This window comes from Tubulanus polymorphus, chromosome 1 (genome assembly GCF_964204645.1).
Source record: "Tubulanus polymorphus chromosome 1, tnTubPoly1.2, whole genome shotgun sequence".
Lineage (NCBI taxonomy): Eukaryota > Metazoa > Nemertea > Palaeonemertea > Tubulaniformes > Tubulanidae > Tubulanus > Tubulanus polymorphus.
In genome coordinates, this window is record NC_134025.1 from 29,033,100 (window position 1) to 29,058,481 (window position 25,382).

General features: G+C 38.1%; 1 protein-coding gene across 3 annotated transcripts; it reads right to left on the bottom strand.

Annotated features, from left to right (window-relative positions):
* Positions 1-771: 771 nt before the first annotated feature.
* Positions 772-16,851, bottom strand: LOC141915165 (uncharacterized). Of its 3 annotated transcripts, none has more exons than XM_074806589.1 (3): positions 16,809-16,851; positions 7,365-7,488; positions 772-1,670 (listed from the first exon to the last, which is right to left on the bottom strand). In XM_074806589.1, exon 3 carries the CDS (start codon positions 1,661-1,663, stop codon positions 1,001-1,003), a length of 663 nt encoding a protein of 220 aa, XP_074662690.1. In that variant the 5' UTR covers positions 1,664-1,670; positions 7,365-7,488; positions 16,809-16,851; the 3' UTR covers positions 772-1,000. The 3 variants fall into 3 exon arrangements, with proteins under 3 accessions (XP_074662690.1, XP_074662688.1, XP_074662689.1); XM_074806587.1 differs by lacking the exon at positions 16,809-16,851 and adding an exon at positions 11,636-11,830; XM_074806588.1 differs by lacking the exon at positions 16,809-16,851 and adding an exon at positions 7,576-7,611.
* Positions 16,852-25,382: the final 8,531 nt, after the last annotated feature.

Sequence of the window (25,382 nt, forward strand, 5' to 3'; positions counted from 1 at the left end):
TCAGGAGTCGTATAGGGGCAACATTCGATTCCTAATGTTGATTACTGCAGTCGATTTTCCTGAATCGCTAATAAAAAAAAACCATTCATTATCCGTGACAGTGTTGGAAGGCGGCAATTTGGTGGAGTCACTCGGCATCCAGCTAAAGACATGTTTACCATTTCAGTTACAGGGGCGACCTGGTGACGGGATTCCTCATCTAGTCTGTTTGGATTGTGCTGGATCGCAATCATATAGATGACAATCGCATGTATTCAGTTACAATTGACGGTAGGAAAGGCAGAACTGATGAATTATTTGCGCGCGATCCAATGATAGATAACCCGTAATGCAGCGTGACAAACAACGATCTTACAAATCAAATCATTATTTATTGTATGTAACATTCTGAACACAATGAGTACCAAAATATCGATGCAGAACGTTTTTAGCAGTTTTACGGATTCCATCTATGTTTGATACATAATCATCATCATTTACTATATGCAGCATTCTAAAGCTTAAACCGTGAAATCGATGTAAAATAACCATTCGCACATAATAATATATTTCTTGTATCATATAATGTAATTATGCTCTACGAAAATGTAAGATCATATCGCCCACAACGGGGGTCTATTCTTTCGATGAAAAAATACAGAGACAGAAAAGAAACGAAAGAATATTGCAACTATGCTTAATACAAAATGTGGACAACGTAATTCATAAACTATATATTTATTATTCAAAATGATGCAATAAAATATGAAAAGCGCAAAGCCCAAAACAACCATTAAACAGCTGGAATCACATATTGTATGATCGAAAATCGAATATTCATTTTTGTATTACAAAGCATGCATTTATCAAATAACAACACACAATACTAGTATATAATATTGCACATATTCTTGCTTGTATCCCTGCGCTCTGTTTACAAAGCGAAAGGCAAAAAAAGAGACGATTGTACAACAACATTGGCTTGAATTGAATTTATTAATTTGTCTAAATATGCTAATTATCACATGTACGTCATTGTTGGTTCGTGGTGATTGGACGCTGCTAGGTAACCGTCTTTTGTGCGTCGCGTCTTCTTGCGTCGTCGCCGTCTTTTGAGCACCGAACAACAGACCATCCGACAACAAAACGACGCCTCGAATAGAGACGACGTCGTATGAAGCAAGGTAACAAACAGTCGCGAAGTCAGGAGGATTATGTCGGTTAAATGTTGATCGTTAAATTTGTGCAAATGTGGCAGCGATAAAGCCGGTTCTCCCGAGTAAAACCATCTAATAGCGTTCAGCAGGTGATAGATAACAAATATGGCTGAAGTTTGCCCGGCTAGTGCTGCCAGGGTGCACGCTATCATACAGGTCACGCACGTACACACCTGTTGACGAGATCCCGCGAGAACTGATAAGGTAGCGGACGCAAAGCAGATCACCGAAAGCCAAAAGGCGTGGTAATACCAGAACCTCATTTCAACATCGGCGTGTTGTATCGAGTCTATGACGATAACAGCGATACCGCAGAATACCTGAATAAATCCTAAAATAAGACTGCGTTTACGGAACCGATTACTTGACTCATATTCGCTATAATCACTGTTCGATTCCGTTTCGCCCGTGTCAGGTTCAATGTCCGAAAATCGGTACTTATCTGTATCAGTCATCACCATTTCCATCGTTTACCTACAAAATACGAATATGAAACTCTATTATATAACGGCGTGCAGGGAACAAAGCAAAATCGTTATAACATATCGTTTGAATCTTCTAACAACTTCAAAGCGCCGAATATTAAGTCTGTGATTAATATCATACTGCTTCCTTCAATATTGTAATGGTGTCCAACGGCAAGCGAAATAACACCGTCAGAAAACAAGCAGCGACATTTTCACCCTGGATGAAACTAAAACGCACCTCAGGGCGACGCATTAGACAGGAAATTTAGCTATTTCTATATATCTATATATGTATGTTCATCTGCAAAGCAGATTAATATGAATACATGCGAGAAAAAATAATATTCAGATTATCTCGAATAGAGCGAGATAAGCGATACAATATATACCTCATAGTCATACATGTATCTGTCTTATATTTTTGCCGGATAAAGGACCGAGTACATTGATCTGTAAGGATATTACCGCCGAAAGTCTTAGTTAAATGAGATAACAAGACAGATCGGGTTAACACTAATAAATGATAAATGATGGACTTGTCGTGATAGAATTGTAAGTCGAAGCTACGAAACATGAAGATGCTTACGTATATATATATATATATATATATATATATATATATATATATATATATATATATATATATATATATATATATATATATACATATGTATATATACATATATATATATATATATATATATATATATATATATATATATATATATATATATATATATATATATATATATATATATATATATATATATATATATATATATATATATATATATATATATATATATATATATATATATATATATATATATATAGTCGCCATATTGGCCGTCAAAAGCATAAGTGGTTGATTAAACGAAAATACAGTTAACTAACTGTCAATTGACGTCCAATATGACGAGCTGTGGTGTGACGTAGGTTAAACGTGTTTACAGCGTCTTATACACTGACTTAATAAAAACAGGCAGAATCTAATCAGGCAAAATTACATAAACCACAATCCTTTTATTGTCATATATAATATTAGCGGCGTTAATGTTTTATATGTATCTATTCAGATCACGCAGATCTCGAGTCGACCTCGCGAGTACATTCAACCACCATGTTTAATCCGTCCACAAATCTACTGATTTGGACAATTTGTTGCCGGTTAATGACAAGCTAGACACCGTCTGTCAATTACGATAATCACAACGCAAAGGTTGATGGTGGAAATCCGACGCCCTTCTCTCATATTCGCTACTTTGTTTTCGCTTCATCTGATGTCCATTTTGATACCGCGTTCACGTTCGTTTTGTTATTGGTCGACATCGGTCGTGATAACCAATTTCCTTCGCAAATCATCGTGATATTGACCGCTACATTTCCAATAATATTTTTGCACCTAGTCTGTCTCTTCATAAGCAAGTATTTCTGTATAAAGGCGCTGTCATTCCGGCGACAACATTAACGGATTTACCTTCCTAACTGCAACAAAAAATCTCGATCTTTCGTGCGAACCGGTGGACAATCACTCTACGGGGAATGTTTTCATCTATCAATATCTCATGGCAAAGACAGCGAGCACTCGAAAGATATCAATCTAAAAAATTCTTTCCGCAACTCGCAATCCTCTCGAACTTGATATTCTGCAGGAAATCAAAATGTTTTTTTTCAAAAATGAAACCCTGAACATGTCGTCGCTGAATAACTGACGAATTCTGTTTCATTCGCGGTAATGTGAGAAGTCAAACCAATTCGCCATTAACATTAACGCACGATCAATTCGATCGTAAAAGATCTGAAAGAGTCGTTCGGATGAAATTCATTTGAACAAAAATATTTTCTCTTTAAAACGCATTAAAAATCTACGTAAAACTTTTCAAATTGCACACAAGCCGCTCATAAGAATTCACGTGTGTAATTATCAGTAATTAACTGTGTGCAGAAATCTCTGTCTCAGACGTGCTGTGAATACTCGGGCGACAGGAGCTGCAGATCTTTTTGACAAACTGATTACAGCTCTCTGTTCAACGAACTAGTAAGTCTGGGGTTAACATTTCTTAGAAAGAGACCTCCGGTTTGGCTAAGGCCTGATATGATACTTTATAGATTGAAGGCAAGTTCTTCATCTTCGGCGATTGATACAGTTACTGAGAGTATGCTGATCAGTAATAAAATCGATACAGTGTAAATCCGTGATTTACCAGTACTTGGCTGCCAATTGTACCCAAGGTCACGGAGCCGTCGGCATTAGAATGAACAGTTGCTAATGATACGAATGATTACCGCAATTGGTTACATGGTCGGCTGATGTTGATCACCTATTCTCTTTCTGGATGACGCCGTTTCAAATAATACAGACAGATGCCTGCGCTCTGTATTTCATCATGATAAATGAGCAATATGGGTATGCGTCAGAAAAGTGCCCGAAATTGAGATGAATGGTGGTCCGAACAAAGTCACTAATTTCCAAATATCCGAACGAAAATATCAGTCGAATTGACCACGCCCTAATGATTGATATATGTTTATAATAGTCATCGCAATATTGATCTATTACGTTCGTGGCGAGATATATCAAAATATCCAGGGAAGCGTGAATTATAGGTGCATTGAAGATTAGATAAAATATCTAATGGAAAGTTCTACGAGGGGAACACCTGGTTATGTCGTATAATTGTCGGTTACTTGCAGCCATCGTCGATTAGTAATGAATTCATTCATAATGAATAAACCACGTTTCTTTTAAAGAAATATTCCTAACCGCTTTATCGAGGAGCATTTGAGTATATTCCGGCAACTATTCTGTATGCATCAATTGCTGTATTTTTGGTTCAATTTCACTGACGAAAAGACTAGGCGAACTTGTGGTTTGTATGAAACGAACATGACATAAACCGAGTAATATGTCACGTATAGAAAGAGAGAGAGGTAAGTTACGTGATTAACACTGCCATAGAATGCTACGTATCCATCCATTTACCTAATTGCTTGCTGTTAAATCGGTTTGGTGACATCGTAGTTCACTTATCACGAGTATGAAGTCCGGTTAATCGCAGTATATCGTATTCACCAGAAAGCACTTATGTTAAAACGTCTTTGTGCATCGCGGTCGTAATTTAAAAGCAAATGTTGATACTAGAACTAACCACCGAGCAGGTATAACTAACTAATCTCAAAATGACTACCGTTGTACGATAAGGTCTGATATACGTCGACTGTCAGAGAGGCAACGCCGCACCCCTTGCAGTTATTCGGCTTCTGTCTGAAAATTCTGACGTGTCGAAAGATGATGCACTGGAATGATGTAAGATGAAGTAATGGAATGGATAGTCAAATAGAAGAAGTGAATATAAGCCTTTTTCTAAATCGACGGTCTCGCCCTGTATAATTGTCAGAACCCAGACGAGACGTTCGAGAGAACATTTCCAGACGCGCTAATTACCGTAACATCACGGTTTACATACTTAATTAAAGAGCACATATGCCGAGAAAGGATTAATTTGCGCTCGCAATAAGAATTCTCCGATAACCAATTTCCACATAATTCAGATAAGTATATTTCTCAACATTGGAGCTAATAATGATTGAAGAGACTCGGTTCTCGCGGCCGACAGCTTGACAGTTGAGATGACTGGAAAGGTTTATGTCACCACCGACAGAAATCCGGTAAAATAACACTCTTTGTACTGTATAGAGTTATGTTCTTATTGCCCACATCTTTTAACACATAGAGGGTTCATATACATTACTTATAAAATATCACGATTGATAGAACACTATATCCGTGTTGACGCGATGTAGAGAGAATCCCACAATTATAACGAAAAAGTCCGAAAATGAAACTTCGAGATAGTAGTTTATTTCAACGTTTCGACCTTTTTCTGAAGATGACTATTAGGATAAAGTCGAAACGTTGAAATAAACTACTATCTCGAAGTTTCATTTTCGGACTTTTTCGTTATAATTGTGGGATTCTCTCTACACTAATAAAATATACCAATATATTCAGTACAGTCTGGTCCAATTTTCCTTTTGCGAAATGAATTGTAAAACTCGGCAGTAAAGCAGTGAATTGAATGAATGACAGAAAGAGATCGATAAATCAACGCTCGCGTATTATAGAAAATCTATACAACAAAATCAAGCTAAAATATTGTTTTAAATCAATAATCATCGCTGTCGGTCAATAAATCGATGCTACGCCAAAGGCAACAGCTCCAGCACGTGCTGCTAACGTGTGATGATCATACCAACACGACTGAAATCTACTGCAGTGATATTAATCTAACCATATACGATTTCAAACGAGGTGTTCGAACATGACTCGCGTCTCTTATATCTGCGTGAAATGGATGAAAAGTTAGACATAGAAATGAGACATAAGATATATGCTGGAACGCCGCGTGACTGTCTTTCACGTTCCCGGAAAGAGAACTCTTCAAAGGCAGAGCTATTTTAATACGATTACCACGTCTTACTTCCTGTACATATATAATCCGCTAAGTAATGTATACGTCACTTCCGCCTGCGGAATACACACGGTATATATATATATATATATATATATATATATATATATATATATATATATATATATATATATATATATATAGGTTGATGATATATACAGGGATGATAAGTGACCTAAGTTAACGACCCTAGCCCTAATCCTAAAACACAGTCTTTGAGGTATCGTTTCATCCCTGGATGTACATGTTCGGCTGTTTCATCAGGTATTATCGATGGCTCTACATTTCCTTTTTGAAAATTTCTCTCTGACATGAGTTATTGTCGATAAATTCTCAAATAGTTTTGACAAAGGGCTCTTCAAACATGTGTTACTGGCACACTTAACATGTTGTAGCCTATGTCTGTATTTACGTATCTTAAAATACTTCAAATTCCTACTCAAATACCTATAACACGTGTATAGTAAGTGGTTTGGGGTCGATGTAAATGCTGGATTAACTTTTGTTGCGTGAAACCATGTGAACTGGAAGAGGAGGGATCTAGTCGGATGAGAATTAGGCCTATCGCATATAGGCGAAAGTCTCGAAACAGTCGTCCGAAACATTTTACTTGAGACTAACGTTGAAAATGAAATTTGAAATATGAATAAACAATGAGTTTTTCTTCGATATGTATGATGTCAAAACAACGCGAAATGAAATATCCCCAATAGATTAGTATATTTTATTTGTGTTTTCGTACAAGCATCAATCGTGTCTCATACGATTTGTCTGAAATTTTGTCAAATAAAAGACAAGTAATTTGTGGCTGTATTGCGAGTGACATGAATTGAACTGCTGTTATTTTATCCACCACTGAACAATCTGTTATACGAACAGTGTTAGTTCAATCGAGCGAATAAATATTTGTGAAGATCGAATTCCTACCGAAAGTGTTTTACCCATTGATTTAATCAAATAAAACAGACACCGTATGATTTATCAGACACAGCGAGGATTTTACCGTCGATCATAGGCGAGAGAGGGATGAATCCGAATCCAGTTCCCCTTTTGTGAGTTAAAGAGTAGACTCTAAAACGAAATCGGTTTAGAGTCAACTTTCAGTAGAATTAGTTCATTTTTTCAATGTTTAATCACGGAGTCAAATCCCACAATTCAGAACTATGGAACTGGTTCCAGAACAAATACCGTGAATATTATATAGATTTGTTACATTGTACACTACGTACCTTTAGTTAGCGAGGTATCTTCCGGTTTTTTGTCTGTATCCTAGGTAACTAGAGAATCCACGTTGGGTCTCATACATATCAACCAGTATAACACGATAGAGTATCGTCACCAATCAATGTATTCCTAAAATGAATGATAAAAATGACGTTAACGATCAACGGTTGAAAATGTCGGTTTTTACGACGATAAGAATTGTTTCAGTGTTTGCACCTCAGCGCAGTCTCAAAATATCCGCCGAGCATTTCCTGCACAAGAAACAAGAATCTTTGAACGCGCATCTACTAGACAACTTTTCCAGATGTCAGATACATGCGCTAACTGTTTTACATCCACTTGATTTTTTTCCGTTTCGCCGATATCTATTCGGCATCGAATGAACATCTATCTATCGCTGGAAGATAGATCGTTCGTAAGAGTCGTGGAAAAATCTGATGCGCTCCGTGTCAAACTGTTGCTTGTCTCGGGAGTTTGAACGCGACGATCTTTAATAGATAAATCCGCCTACAACTCCATCATCCGACAAGACCGAACTGTTACGAAGTCGGTCGATCAAAAACCAGTCATATTCATATCGTGTCTATAGTAAAGAAATGATTCCAGTTATTTTCACATCTTCGGCTCCGCTGTATACAACATACAAATCAATTCCAGTTGTTTAGAGCTACGTATTTCCGTAAATATCAGGTGGATTGTGTAGTCTGCGTACGTGATTCACAGACTGAACGATGCAACGTGTGAAATACGCAGTGTCACTGGCGCTGTAAACACTCTTTGCCTCGACGACTTGTCGCATGTTTACGACGAACGCGATTTATAAGTTGAGTAGGACACTAAAGCTCCTTAAAATACACCGTCAAAAGTAATTGGTTATTCTCCGCATGAACACGATCTATCATTAATTTGACCTTTTACCAGTAACGGTATCCGGAAACCTTTAAATACCTTACCAGGCTTCAAATTCCGAAAAATAGTTCTCGCAAGTGATCCAACAGATCTGTAATTAATGCGTTTAGCGTTATTTGCTTTAAAAGCTGAAATCAAAGGAAATCTCGAAGACAATAATGTAGGCGTACTACCCGCGGGCTGCTTTCAGCTTTTATTTTTTTCATACGCCTTGATTACATGTTCCGTGAAATCGGGCTAATGATTAACAAGCAAGTAAATAAGCGTCGAACATTTTCACAAAATGAATTCGTTCAATGCGGTCGCGTTGCCAGTGTTTTTGTATGCGCACGAGATGCAGCAAGAAGAGAAAGAATGAGAGATTAAAAAAACTGTCATGATTAGCCTAACGGGACTCCTTACAATATTCATAGGTGCATCTACGTACATACACTCGATCAGTGTCTAACGCTTGTTCAGTTTTTCTTTTACGGTAAAAACTGTTCTTTTAGCTAACCAATTTCTTCTCGCGAGCTACGAACGGTTAAAAGCATAAAACAGTCGTTTCCAGATTGCATGGTCGGGCCAGCGATCAACGAACTAGAAATCTACTGTGACCAACCATCCACACTGATCGAGCAGCGTTAACACGAATACTGCGTCTACTGAAAATGCCGTAAAACACAATCTGACAAGTGAGGCGTGATTTGATCATTCACTATACCAATTTATCTCCTGACAATAATCTAAGAGATGCCGCCGGGGTTCAACGTGTCGATTCTTTTTACTGTAGCGTGAACGCCAATGCTTCAGTTCTCCTGGGCAAATAACAGTTGAAATATTTATGCATTTCGAAGCAATCAACTTACATAGCACATCGGATGTAACAGTAGTTAGTTATAATTGTAGCCTTAATTCAATAAATGAAAACAAATTTGACGAATATATGCGTTGACAATACAGAAACCACAGTTTGCCGAGGGAGATTTGCGGCATTATCGGTAGCGCTATAGTGTCTAGTAGTATTTCCTTATTTAACAACATCTTCATCGCGAATAGAGTGGTTTATCGGGTACTCCCGTGAAGGTAATCGTGGATGACTGAATTTTATCTCCTCGCGTGCTGCTAGAAATTGACGCAATAAAGTTAAGAACATCGACGCAATAAACTACGCATCCCTGCGACGTTTATAGTTCTAATAAAGAAGGTGATAACATTCATATAATATTATCAGATTGTATACACGAAATGATGACCAAATATAGAGAATATCAATTATCTCATCTACAACTCTTTCATGTTGGCTCTTTCTTTTTTATTCTTCCCTCGCGATAGACTCGCAGGAAAAAACCCCTTCGACGTGATAGTGTTGTTAAGACAATCCCAAATGAAAACTGCATACCTCGCTGGAGGCAAAGCTAAACACAAAGATAGATTATCAAATGCCTTTCCCATTATGATGGTTATAAATCAGAGCTAATAGTATTTTTGCTACTGTGTTTTTGTCAATTCTAGAGGGATACAGGTTTATCAGCCGATTATTCATGCCATTAACATGTCGCACATCAAAGTGAAGGCACATCTAAATGTCGGGTAATTTTGTCAATTTGGTAAGTAATACAGCCCCTTCCAGCAAAGACATCGGTAATTATGGCAAATTATTCTAACGTAGAGACACATTTAAGTTCCTGATTTACATATAACGAATTCGACAAATAACGGCCAGTAACAGTGGGATAGATCTGCGAACTGAATGAGCTATAAACAGTTGCTTTTCGAAAGACTTTCCGCGCTGTTCCCTCTAAAAACATACCTAATCAACGAATTTGAGCGTTTAATAAGAATTCCTGGCATGCCATAGACAGGAGATTACGATGTGTCGCGTTGGACAACTAAATAATCGCCGTTCTGGCTGAAAGTTGCCATTTATACCGTTTGCCATCATTCGCGTACAGAGATTTGGGTTCACATATTTCCGCATGATAATTGATCCCGGAAGTGGAATCTATTTACGTTAGATAGAGATGGCTGGAAAAGTTCGTGATCTGATTTGGAAACAACACGACAGATTGGTCTGTGTCGGCTGTGAGCACCGTTTGTACATAGCAACCGCCTTATAAATGTTTAATAATGATAGCAACTTTTTAAGGGTCTAAATCCAGGTGTGAATGCAGGGTACCTCACACGAGACACACACACAAATCTGAAATGCCCAATCTTGAAGAAAGGCAGAGAAAAAATTCAAACATTGACAACTTTGAAAATGTTTTATGAGGCAAAATTTCCTCAGTAAAAATCTCTGAGATTATTTTTTTGGGTGGTAGCTAGGGTCGTGCAATTCTCGCCTAAAAAATTATTTCACCGGGAACCTGAATGAATAGGGCGCTCTGCAAGTTGCACATTGCCTAATCGGTTATTGATTCATAAGGAGCCTTTTTTGAAGAAATAACCCTTTTCATCTGGCTAGGTAGTCAAGAATTGATCCCTGGATCTACCCCTGAAATCAACCTTGAAAAGTCCGCGTAGGCCACACTATCTTTGACGAGAAAATCTCCGAACATAAGTCCGTATATCGAACGATATCTGATATAAACGGCGTCCACTGTCGCCGCCAGAATCTCGTATAAATCCACATTTAATCAGTTCTTTCACCACGTGAATTAACTGACACAAGACAAGCGTTCTTTCCTAATGCCATGTCTGACATATAACGGTCCATTCTAAAAAACTGATCGAACATAAAACCAATACATATAAGTACGTAGGCCCTCTATGACAATTTCAGTCTAACAATACGTCATTATTGGAGAACGTTCTACAGTGTAGATATCGTGAAACTGAGGACAAAAAAAAATCCAAAATAGTGTAATGGTACTGGAGCATTCCCAACTGATGAAATGCGATTAGAGATCCGTTCACTATGAAGTTAAGGAGGTTCATATTCGGTCGAATATCGGATCGTTTTAGTGCGATATCGTATTTATTTATCAACTCGTATCAGATTTTACGGAAAAAGGAACGCGGTAAGTTCTCATGAGCAAGTATAGGAATCAATTTTGAGCTGTGGTATGTGAACATGTACGTATGTAATCGAGAGGAGTCCGCAATTAATTGTAAAGAGAAAAAATGTTTAATGAGCCACGCGCCTGAAACATGGAAGAATCCTCGGTAAAACAACAGCCACGTAAAAGCAATGCATTTCTTTTCCGTTCAATACTTTCCATTACGAGTCTTCCAGACATCACATCCGGATAATTAAACGGTCTGGCAAAGCGTCGAGCAGTTGTTCCAGTTTACACGATAGGAAAAAACATTCAAATTTCGAAATCCAGAAGTATAGTTTTTGAAACTTAATAGTTTTGATAAAAAAAGAACAGATTTATTTTACCTTATATCTGAATACATCAGCAACACGAGCTCCTAGGATCCGTATGATAATAATCAGACTATAAGCAGTGTTCTGGTTATAAACTGAGAGATATTCCACGTCCTTAGATGAAATCACGTGCATTCCATGCAAAACAGTCGCCGGTGATGTATAAAAATTATCATCACATCTCTATAGCTACTGCACTATTTACCTGTCCGCCCGTTATGAAGCAACGTCCCAGTAATAATGGGGCATGAGTCACACAGTTCCACTAACACACTCTTCTCTTACTGTTATGATATAGCCATTACCGACAATTCTGTAGTTTCATTAGTACCAGGTGGATGTTGTCACAAGCTAGACGCGTTAAATGATTTTATAATGTACAAGAGGCTTACAACATATACAGTTCCTGCAATACAATTGAAAACCAATGAAATCCGCAGTGGACTCAACGTCACATTCAATGAATCAAAATTACCACTGATGAAGACGCCTTGGAATAATCGTAGATTAGAACCCTAAGGTGACACTCTCAAACGGGAACACAGATTGTGAACGAAAATCTTACAAATTAAGCTTCTAAAATCAATTATGGCTTCTTACATTCACGCAGTTCTGCCCGCCCTCGTTCTTTTTGCAATATTCCGCCGAGTTCGTCTTGTCGAAGGAGTTAAAGAATAAAGTTCTCGTATCTAAACCATAAATAATAGAAAGTTATGTTCGTTTTGCCTCAGCTTATTAATTCTACCAGTTGCTCTATATCACTTTTATTAAGTGGAAATTGTTTTTGTAATGAACCTCGCCTTGTTAATAACGCATAAAACATATTGCAATTTGATCTAGAAACCAGAGACACTGTGCCGTACGGACAATATGTCAATAACCGATTTGATTAACAAGGACATTGTTACCCAGCTCTACAAAATTAGTTCAATTCTAATAACTTAGATTACTCCTGAAATTGAGATTCAAACAGCACGTGATGGCGACGATTTATGATGAAAGCCATTTTTATTAGAACAATTTTGAATCGTCGTTCCATGGCAAGGGGCACCTGTTCGTGAGAGATGCACGATGGAAATTCCTGTGTTTCGTGGACTCGTATGATTGCATTTCTAATGTAATCACTACCAAGTGATTGCAAATTGAGATTTACCAACGCATTCTCGAGGAAGATAAGCTCTTGTTTTATAAAACGAGTTAGACATTTCTAACTGTAAATATCTGCCAACAAAGAAGGATCAAGGTCATTGCTCAATATGGTTATTTTCAGGTCAGTAATCATGACTCCATGTTCTCAGTAACAATCAATGCTCCTTACGAACTTAAAAACCGTTATGTTATTTTTCTTCCAAAAAGACCGCGCCTTTGATGTCGGGAACTGTTGACCTTAGGTAAATCAGACAATATGGTGGATTTTTTATGTGTGCGACGAATTTCATTATTTCCCGCACGAAGGCGACATGAAATGTTATCGAATCATCGCCGTCATTTTTCTATATACGAACACACATATATACGTCTTATCCAAAATTCTCAAGAGACGATGAGAGATGCCACAGGCGAAACGAAACCTTGACATCGTATTCCCAGTAATACGGTTTGTCTATAATGATCGCATGGATGCGCCGGCTTTTTTTTAGAAAAAAAATTAATCGACATCTTTTCGTTCAGATCATTTCGTGTGATGACCTCGATTCCCTGGGGTTTGATCCGGTAATTTCTGAAATCTAGAATATCATATCGTAATCTAAGCAGAATTAAGTCAGAACAAGATCAAAACGATAAGAATTGTCGGCCATTTCTGAGGTGCCGTGATTGAGATATATGTGTCTAATCAATTATTAATTTCTGCCACTTAGCGCCGTTTTTCTGACACTTAATGACGGAATTTTTCGATCTAAGTTGATATCATTTACTGCTCGTGTTTTACCGAAAAACCACCGTCAGCTGCAAATTCCGATAACGTTTCGCACGAATCTGCGCAAAGTCAGAAACTGAATTCTAATCACGTACACCAATTATGGAGAAATCTATATATAATTTCGTATAATAACTGGCCAATATTTCAGGCATAATTTACGATAATTTAAGAGAATAATTGGTTAAGAGATTAAACACTCAGATCGATGATTCTTGTTGCATTTGTGCGAAAAATAGATTTTACAGATTTCCTACGTCTTTTTGCTATGGATCCTAGTTAACTTCGTAACGACCTTCAAGTCAAATGGGCATCATTCTGACGGGAGGTAATACCATATTTGCCGTTGTTCTATCGCTGAAAGGTTTTTTCTCAGCGACGGGAACCTTGAAGTGCATAAGTTATTTCTGTAGGCGCTCTACTTTCCGTATAATGTTACTGAGCGTGGTAGGAATACGAGAAATGGATCGGTGGTATTTAATCAGCGACTCTTGGGACTCAAGTGTTTACAGTAGAGAAATCCCGTTAATCAAAACAGACGAAACCTCCGTATCATATACATTACATTTTCCTTTTAATCTTCGCGATCGTCGGATTAATATCTTTTCAAAAAAGTGATCTCGCGTCACATCGTCATAACCCCAATCAATGGTAGCTTGAAAGCGAAAGCTAATGAGTTATTTATCTTTTCGACCCGACTGCAGTCGATTAAGAACTCGCAATCGACGCCATATTGCCGGAAGTTTCCAAATCCCCATATCTCTTAATACTGTTATGTTTGGCAAACCTCCAGGTGTGACGAAAAAGCAAGCGATGACGTAACGAGGAATCTGTACTGAAGGGCACTGAACTGGTATTCAGTTTTTAGTGAAAATATGTCGCGTCATAAATCCGAAGATATGAAACAAAACACTTTAGTTTTAAGTGAAATAAATATCTATCGCTTAAAAGCCATTTGAATTATTTTTGCCGTACGAGAAAGCCAATTCTGTCATTAGGAATGTTTCATTTGTTTTACTTCCGTCAGTCATGAAACAGGAAAGATTACTAATCAAACAACCGCTGACTCACAACTGATGAAACACAACACAAAACCATGGTAACCATAGCCACCGTAAAACACCTTCAATAGCCTAAAAGCAAATCAGTTCTTTTTCTTTTCATGATCATACAGAAAAAACTGTTAGTATATATTTGCTTAAACGAGTCTTCAGATTTCTAATATAAGGTTTGAAAATCTCAATTGAATTCATTCGAGTGTCTGTGGGTTTGTAGCGCAATATATCTACACTTTCTACACGTGCTACAAATTCTCAGCGTTGTTCTCGAAATTCTAGATGATTCTATTGGTATTTTTAGTGATCGTTTTACAACATTTCAACGCTGGTTAGTTCTACTTGATGTTGAACTCGACGCGGTACCAAATTGACAGTTTAATTTCACAAGGATGTCCCACGAGCGACGCCGGAATTAATATTACAAACTGCTGAGAGGTAATCACTAGCGATAATGTGACTCAAATTGTCAATAATGTTTTCATCCCTGGAGATTCGCACTCAAAGGTGAATCGATTTTTTCGTTTAATTTGTCTGATGGATTCTGAATATCGATGAGTATGTATTTTAGCAAAAACGGGCGTCGTCATGAGCAGCACGTATAGGATTTGAATACTCGCGTGCCTCGTGTGTCACCTTTGTAAACATGAACTAGAACCACGCGTGGCAAACATGGGTTTGATGTTATGAATTAAAAGAAATCATATCGTATATCAATTTGAGGAAACTGAAACTGAGTCATTTACATAATTGCAAGCATTCCTTATACGGTCATACAGAATGAAGGATAATCATGGACATTACGGACGTGAAAACTGTACTTAAGTTAAATATTTGCCAAAAAGGTCGAACGTTTTCGCCGCACGTATAATGATTGGACCAGACTAGAAACACTTTATCTGCATCACGTGGGACACAGGTAACTGAGATAAATATCCACAGGTATCAGTGGCCTTGTCGCCCACCAGTAATCAGCCACAAACTAGACGTCCCTTGACAACATTGTCGAATAGCGATAGATTAGCAACGAAGTATTGCAGACTTGACTCCCAGTCCCTAGTGGGTGTTATTAGGATATAATTACCATCCTGGCTCAGAACTGCACGAGAATCACCCTCCCTTGGCACTTAACTATCGTTATTTTCACCCATAAATAAACCAAACTGCCTCATCTTACTTCATACAGAGAACATGAAGTACACGAAATTTCAGGTTCACATATAACAGTCATAAATGCTCTTAAAATGCGCTTAAACGATCCTCACGCTAGATTTTTTCAGAAGGCTTTGCTTGAGGCAACGCTGAGACGTTCTTACATCCTGATACGCTTGAAGTGTGACCAGATCCGGTGCCGAGTAATTACCCTTTTATTGTGAAGAACGAACCACCCAACGGCTACAACGATTTGTCGAATGGAAACTAGCCAACAAATAATTGCTTTCTATTTCACTTTAATGAACCAACCAAAAATCGTAAAATCTATCAAGGTTGAATAATGCCTAATACGGCGAACGTTCAAAACGGGCCTTGATATAAACGGTAATTTATATGATCAATGGTACTGGGTAGACTTCAGATCCAGACGAGGGAATCCAGACGAGGGATGGTATGCACAGTAGTTCTGCTGTTCAGTATATATCGAAATTGTTTTGAAGATGTTCGAACAAGCAGACCGGAAAGTCACTGATAAGAACTAAATCACTACCGCTCAATTGCTTATCGATACAATTTCTGTCTGTACTTCCTACCGTGACCATGACCTTCGGCCTACGACGATGCGAATAATGATCACGTGACACGATCGAAGCAAATTTATAAAATCCCAGCGCCCAGTACAGCACTAGAAAAGTAACGAATTATTCCGAATAATAGCGAGGAGGTGGTGTTAATTCTACTATGCTTGAAATCAGATAAAAATCAAGAAATCGAACCCGAATGCAATTTTATAACGATACATTGAAATTCGAACCATCGTTTTAAAATCGGAATCCATTGGCGTGATGTTTAGAAATGTTCATTGTGTCAAAGATCTCACGAAAGTTTTCTTCGTGAAAGATGATATTTGTTGTGATTCCGAGCGAGTGAGTAGACCCTGAGAGATGTCAGTAAATCGCTACAAAAATCGATTTGTCGATGACCTCATATCAGAATATAAGACGGAGTTCATCCGAGTAGACTGCGATGACAAAAAACATTAACCTTCCAGGCTTACCTTTAAATATGTAGTGGTGCTAATCTTGCGCGGGTTTACTGTTACTGATACTGGCTATTTGAGGCGCAGCCGAGATCCGAGGATAATATGTCATTTCGAATGGAAATATTCAAAAAAAAACATAGCTCGTATATATTCGTATAGAAGATGATATCGATCAAAGTCTATTTCATATATCTAGAAATATTGGTGTTTGGATTTTGCATCGACAGCTGTGTGAATATAGCACTTAAAACACGTGACTTCTGCTCTGAACGACCTTTCCGTCATGCGCACGGGTTCATTCGAGATTCTTCAGGGATTGGGTGTTTTTATTGAGAATTTCTTTTGGTATTAGTAAAGCGGATAAATCTATTCGAGCTGCGTGCTATTATCTAGCGGGGATTATTAGAGTAAGTCTCAATTATTCAATATGTTTGATAAATGACTGGAGTACTGAGGCACCGTCCATCAGAGCTCAGTTTCTACGCATAAGTATAGATTTTCGCTAAAACAGGCTCGTTACCCGGAACCGCGTCTTTCAAGTATAAAACGTCGAAATACACATCTTCTATCGTTTAATGCACAGGAGACATTTACGATTGAATTTTGCCGTCGTGACAGAAAAATTGACAGAACGGAAACGAACAAAACTACTAAATCTTAAATACGCACGTTCGTTTGAAGTAACAGTCGGCACTTTTTAAAGACATTGCTCTGTCGTTCATTGAACCTACTACCGTCCGAGGCCAAAACCCTCAAGAATCGAGTAGTATAAAATTACCCTATAATAATCAGCCCTCCAGAAGACAATTTTACTGCTTGACTACATTTATGATGTGTTCGCCCATTGATCATCTTATCAATCATGGTTCATCGAATCCAAATCATCTTTTAATCTTTCTTGGTTTGAGGTTTCAAATATGGACGTGCTTGAATGTAACAAATAGCATGATACATAATTAAATGATAACGCAGTTTTATGAATTATTCATGAAAACTTCTAACGGCCATCGATTCTGCTAAATCCAGTGCATCTGTGTCATTCAGAGCAGCTCATAGTAAATTGTTATTCAATCCAAATTCAATATTATTCATACGAACCTTCATTGATTTAAACACGAATTCGGATGAGAAGACCATTCGATGTATACAACATGGAATTCCACTGGCAATAGATTTCAAAAAGAAATCCTCATTCAGAATTCAGAATTCACGACCAGTTTTCAAAACCGCAGTGTCTTGGATAAAAACAGAACTGAAAATACGTAGCATCAAAGAATAGAAACTAATTCTAAATTGTAATTGCGACACTCATGATAAAGAAAGATCATTTATTTTACTGAACTATCGATTCGATATACTTTTTGAATATTCAGTTTTGATCCCATTTTATTTATACGTCACACGTCACTGTTTCTACGTATTAAAAAAAAAAACTGTAATGATTTTTACTCATTTAGACGCACGCAGAATATTGACGTATTCTCTGAAGTGAAGCATGTTTCTAGTAATCGTTACAGCTGTAATCTAAGACATAGTAAAATCTACCTGGGGCTTCAAAACCAATCAATCCAAACATACGCAACGTGTCTATATGCTACCAGATATACATAGTAAATATAAAATTGTTGTGTTTTTCAGGCATCACGTACACAACGCAAATGTTATGCATCGATATTCTATCGTGGTTATCTAGGGACGTTATTTCATTCTAATTATTTGGATAGATACGAAAGATTTGCCGCGTGCCTCCAATTAACCTAGAAATGCATCGATTAGATTATAACGGTGACCAGATTGTAGTTCACGACGGGTGGAGTCGTAAGATAGATCAGCAGTGATTAAAACTTTGATCGTCAAATTCAATTTTTGATCGATGGTCTGTCATCGGCTATGGCTGTGTATTTGAAGCATGGATGAGACCTTTCATTAACGAGTGATCAAATTGATAAATGACTCAGCTGGAGCTGTGTAAAATGCTAGATTAAAGTTGATTAATTACCGTAAATGAGCTATTTTACATTTTCTATTAAAACACGATCGACACTTTGAAAAATATCACCTTAGATTCACACGTAGAATATGAAAAAGCTGTGTCGATATTGACATAATTCTCATTATTAATCTTTATCTTTTGAATAAAGAAATGCGTTTAAAAAATCCTGGCAAGTCGAACAAATTGTCATAAGGTAACGAATAACGTGTCGCAGTAACCAGTCAAAAAGTCGTCACAGCACCTCACCGGTTACCACACCTACAGGTGTCTCATACAACACCTGACCGGTGGTCACCTTCTTGACCACTGACTAATGGGGTATCATACCACACTGGAGAAGTCACGAGTTCGAGCTAGTATAGGCCGGTCAAGTGTTTTTCGATTTTCATTTTTTCCGATCTGGAATAATTCAGATTGTAATAAGGCGACTCACGTGACCCACAATAATTGAAATAATTGTCCTTATAGCTATAAAATGAATATGGCTCAATGTATTGTGCGCATCTAAACTCCCAATTGCCCGACAAATCTGTGTTAATGGATTCTATAAAGAAGTAGAAGTGATACTCGAAGCGATCCAATGCCACACTGCATACAAAATCAAGCAGGCCCATTATAGACATACCCGCATATATACAAGACGTTTTTAAACTAATAATTCTGCTACAGGCCCGTGAAGTTTTACTTCAAATTAGTTCGATATTACCAATTTGATTCTCGTAGCCGTACGATATTGCGCCTCTTCGCTCGCCGTCAAATTGATGCAGATCGCCGTAAAATTTTGCAATCATCGACCGAATTATGATTGCAACACCCACAGTCGCGTTCGTTTCACTGTAAATATCTCCGACCGAAAAGATAATCAATGACCAGCCGTAGACCTTTATCCCTTTCAATTTAAAAATGAAAATTGAACACGGGACATAAATTACAGAAATTTTGAAGCGCATCAGTCTTCATCAATTCTTTCATCGTCTGATCGCGTGTTTATTATTTTCATGGCCTTGGCCTTCGTTGTTTTGATGGTGATTGATTGTTCGTCGACCCCCAGTAACCCTTAGTTACCGAACACCAGTCAAAGTCTAGCTGCCGGCTCAAACTAAGTCCATTTGAAAGATGAACGTATAACTTGTAACTTGTAATTATTTTTGACTGACAAATGGTTTAGAAATATAATATCTATATTTGTAAATTATATTACAGCAGAATTATTCAGAAATCCTTCATGCCAACGATGGTGCTTTCCGAATGCCATTAGAAAACAAGATTAACTTCAAATTTTTCAAAGTTGAAAACTTATACTAGTATCTCATTACTAAAACTTCCATTCAATGCTCGCGTTTCTGTCCACATTTATGATGGCTATTTTCTTAGCAAAATATAACACGCTTCTGTCAGCGTGACGAGAAAGATCTTATGATGGACTTGAGAATAATGCTGAAGGTTGCAATTGTGCAACAGGTGGAGATCAAAATTCACGAAGAGAGTTTAATGGAGATGAATCATGCGAAGGCTGAGTAACAGACTCCCATCTCTTTATTACCAGCTGATGAATGTTTAATTAATTACACCCACGGGTATAAATCTAATATTCAATGCCCGAATTCTTAAGTAGACTCATTTGATAACTCCTCAGTTTTCTTTGATTGTTAAATGACTCGTTCTTATGTCAAGTCGGTCTTTAATTGAGAGGAATATCTCATTCAGGATTCGTGTGTTCTACTCTGAAATGGTTATATCGGTAGGCACGTTTTCCGCATTCATTCTCTCGTTTCAGTTCTGGAAAAGCCTCCCTGGGAGCGATTCCACGTTCCAAGAGAGCAACAGGTTGACAAATAACATGTGTTTAATGAAGATGAAGCACGGCATCTGTTCATTCCACCGGCGATAACTAAGTTATATTAGACGTCGGCACTCTGCGGTATTAGAATCCATCTGATTCGCGTCCTTCCAATGAGACCTGTGGGTTCTGAATTCTCTGCGGAGACGCGCATTATTCGGATTGAAAACGAAAAGCCAAGGTAATGTCGAGCAACTTGGCAATAATTTTATGCTCAAATCATGATGCTATTACCAGGATATATACAACGTTTTTATGCCTCCTTCGCGAAAGAGTCCGGAGTTCTATAACCTTGGCCTAGTACGTAGCAAACTGCCACGAACGGGATTAACCGTAAAATTCGAAATGTTCCCATTGGTTAAAGTCTGTAGTCAGTCTGTTAAACTGTACCCTGGGGTATACGTACATTACGTCTCGTCTCGATCGCAGTAAAAAGACGAGACCAGTATATACGTATCAGTATATATGTGTTGTCTATCGTAGGGATTATTCCGAAGCGCTCATAAACAGTTATTTTCATCCAACCAACAAAACTTCGACCAGAAATAGATTCTGAATATGTGGTTTGAGGAGTTTACGATTCGTTGTATTTTGTTTTTGAACTAATTTTGCCATCGACAACAACTACAGACCGCGTTTTGTAGATCTTTCCATCGCATTTGAGTCAATTTCCTTAAAAAGGAAGTCGCTTGCCGTCTTTTGTCATCCATTAAAAGGCTCGCAAGGTCAAGAAAGCAGCCACGGACGACTGCTACGTGATACGAATTACGATGCTTGATTATCCATAAGAAGCGAACCAATATACGTACAACAAATCAGGATGTACTGAAAACTGTTCTACATTCAATGCCTATGCTGCTGAGCAAAGACTCATCGTTGATCGGGAGAAATTGATAACATGATTATCGAAAACAATAATTCATCTATTAGTAAGCTCTTCAATTCGGGGCTATAATCTAATGATTGCGTTGTGGGAAATTATTTCATGTTTAGCCTTCAGACTCTATCTGGCCAAGATAATAGAACACCGCTACAACCTCATAACAGCTCCAGTCCTATTGATGCCATAATATTCAATAAAGTTCTGTCATAATTCAATCTCGCCTTATTTCAGCATTCATAGACCTCTCAACATAGCGTCCATACCGACTAGTTACACCGGGACAATATGTTTATAAATTGCTTTATCTGTCGTTTCAATGTTGCCGAGCAGCGAACCCTTCAGTAAAGCGACTTGCAAATGCGTCGTAGTCTAATTACTTCACGCGCAAATCATGGCTTCATAAAACTCACTGTACAACTTTAGGGGTTTCACAATCTAAAACCGTGCATTTTAGTTTGAAAAACGGAACCACAAAGCGCTTATTTGATAAACATAATCAGCGCGTATGTGGATTATTTTGTGATAAGTTATTACAGACAGAGGGATGACGATTTCATATCAAAACTAATCCTACCACCACGTGTCGGGGATTTATCTGATGATTTTATTAAAATTGATTCTACAACCACCTGTCACACATACGAAGCGGGTGGTCACGTGATATAGATAAACAAGCCATACATTAGAAGGGTTAGCATGGTTGGCCATCGCTTGGGTAATGACTGGTCCAGAAAGTAGTCGCCCAACAACCCAGGGCTATGATGGCTGACTAACCGTCTGGACCCAGTTCCACAGTTCCGAGTTAAAGATTTGACTAGTTGAAGCATTGAAAATGAACTAGTTTCAACTGAGAGTTAACTCTAACTCACAGCTGTGGAACTGGATCCTGGATTCTCTACGATCCTTAACCTATCAATAAGGCAGAGTCAAACAAAATTTCTTTAAAATAGTTTCAAATATACATCATCTCTTCTCTCGTGTTGATGTGATCTGCAACATTTTTTTTTTCGCCGTGCAGATGAGCAAGAGGGTAATTGGCGTGTGTCATGGTGTATGGCATAATTCGAGCCCTGTGCAGATACAGTTCGCGAGAAAATTGCAAACTTATTTCATAATTCCTGACCAAGTTACTAAGTGTTTTATTTGGAATATCATCTCCATAAAACCAGGTGTCAGTACCAGTTGTATACGGTTTCCAGACACAATCTTCGTTAATGGAGTTAGCCATACTTCTAAAGCGCCCTTGCCTTCCATAATATCATCAGTTACAGTTGCTTTCAATCAACTTTGCTATCCTCAATTTGGTTAATTGGTCGGTCAATATATACCAATTAGTTTGTCGATGTTCTAAATCGTATATATAATTATTAGCATCCTGACGGACGCCAGGCAAATTCTGTGTGAAATCTCGACAACAGCCCGCTCAGGGCACTCGCATTTACTGCCTCATTTATGATGCGAGGCGGTCATGTTTAATAATTGATTCGTGACGCGATGAAGTACCAGTAACAGCCGCCAGCTCTATCCAACACATTCTATACGACCCTACACAATGTAATGATGATTAGGAAAAGCAAAACACGGCTTTCTTTCGAACAGAGAATTACCATCGTGGATATTTCGATACTCAAATTGTTAATTTTCGATTTCGATAAAGAAATTTGATGTTAATCTTCGCCATTTTCCTTGACTATCGAGTTCCCGAGTGAGTTGCTGTTTTCGACTTCGGAGTTCTAAGCCTACGGTAAAGAAGTCAATCTAAGACAGTTCGATACGATGCACTGTCGTCGTCAATAAAATGCCCGCTTAGTAAATCCAAACAATTTCGATTGCAGCATTACTTCCTGATCATTTGGTTAAACATCGTTACCTCGGTTAAATCCTCGAGAACCCCGTGGTGGCCACGATTTTCCGATATTCGATTTTTACCCAGTTCTCGGTCCTGTTTTCCATCGGCTTAAACCTATTACACAAGCGCAATGAGGCAATTACTAAAGAGCAAATAGACCGCCTTCAATGAGCCTGATAATCTTGTTATAAGACATCCTCTAGGGGGCAACTTAACAGGAAATTGTGCCGACATGGTATTTTCACATCAGTCGCGTCGCCGATAACAAATTTTTGCGAGTCTTGTGACAAGAAATTAGATTTGTTACCACATGGATATTCGCAGATTTGATGAAAATGCTGCCTCTGTGGCGAGAATTTAAATGTTTAATTTGAATGAACTCGACACACAAAGCAATGCAGATCAATCGGAATCTCAATGAAGGCGTTGGGTCTTTTGATTCTAGATAAGTAAGTTATGAAAGATGTAATTCAATGAACTCAGGACATACGCGTGGATTGGAATTTTCAGTTGTCTAATCGTAAGAAGCTCGTAGTGATACTCTACAGAAAGAAGCATGCTGTTGAATGCTGTACAATGAAAGCTACCGGTGGTAAAATGTTGACTCAGCTTGGTATTACTGCAAATACTAAAAGATTGTCTCCTGCATCTCGGCAATTTTACGCCGACCACACGAGCTAAGACAACCGTAAACATTATTCGTCAATAATTCACCTGTCTGCGCCACAAGGTGTTTGAATGGTACGTCATTTTTAATAAAAAGGCCATCGCGCTGAGCTGATAAGTAACCTAAGTATATTTCCAGTGGGAGACCTTCATCAAGTGTCATAATCTCATGAATATTTCACGAATGATATTCTTTATATGTCTACGAAATATTTGCATGAAGATGGACAATAATACAAACGGAGTGAAGTGGTGGCAGTGACTCACTCTATACCTGATACGTGACCTGTGGAACGATGCTGAGTGGGTCTAGAATTTCCGTGATTACGTATAAAAAAAAGCACCGCCTGTTTTTCTGCCACCGGCGAAAACAAATCGTTTTGAAGAATCATTTTGTCTTACCTTGTAACTGTTCCCTTCTTACATCCCATGAAGATCTCTCGTCGCGGAGAGCCGACCTGACCTGCTGCTGCTGCTACTGCCGCTGCTGCTGGTTCGATCCGCAAGAATTAACTGAATGTCAAAACTCGGCTAGAATTCTGACAAAATAAAGACTACGCGCATTACATAAGGCGGACTGTTCCTGATTCTTTTATCGCCATAGCAACCAACAAAAGCAGTACCACGTGCCTCTTTTTCTTGACTACGGCACGAAATTGTCCGAAAAGGTCGACGATTATTTTTTTTAATGAAAATAACAATCGCCATGTATACAGTGATTGATTCATCACGTGATGTTGTTTGTCGCGCAGACAGCGCTAGAGCGCAATCAAGTCTCTAACTCGGAGAGGTTCAAACAGCCAGCATCGTTTGAAATTGAATCTCAATCGATTCAACGGAAATGCGTCAGCTTCTAAAAACAATCATAATTCAAGTAGTTAATATATACATACTAACCGACATTCAGATAGCTGTCTATTTGATTCATCTTTGTTATCTTTACTTTATGAGAAATAAGCACGAGGGTACGCACGCGCTCGCGTTGGAGGACCAATGTTCAGGCCAATATCATCCAGAGGCCTATAGCTACGGTTTGAGTAACCAAGACCCTAATCCCAGTCAATCTCCATACGATAGAACATTGCCTTATATTCTCAGAGTTCGTTAAAAATACGTTCAACGAACGAGCCCGTATATACATGTGTCATGTCACATATGTCTAAGTGACTTTCAAATTCTGTCTCAGGTTTTCGATTCCATTAGTGTCGGAAGGATGTCGTACACACTTTTAACAACCGACGACGTAAAAGTCGATACCTTATACCTATACAGCGTCCTACACGTACAAAACATCGCCGGAAAAACTCAATTCTCTCAATTTTTAGGCCTGCGTTTGATAATAGAACTATTCAAATCAC

Coding starts and splice junctions, on each gene's coding strand:
- LOC141915165 (XM_074806589.1), bottom strand. CDS start 1,663: ATGGAAATGGTGATGACTGATACAGATAAGTACCGATTTTCGGACATT.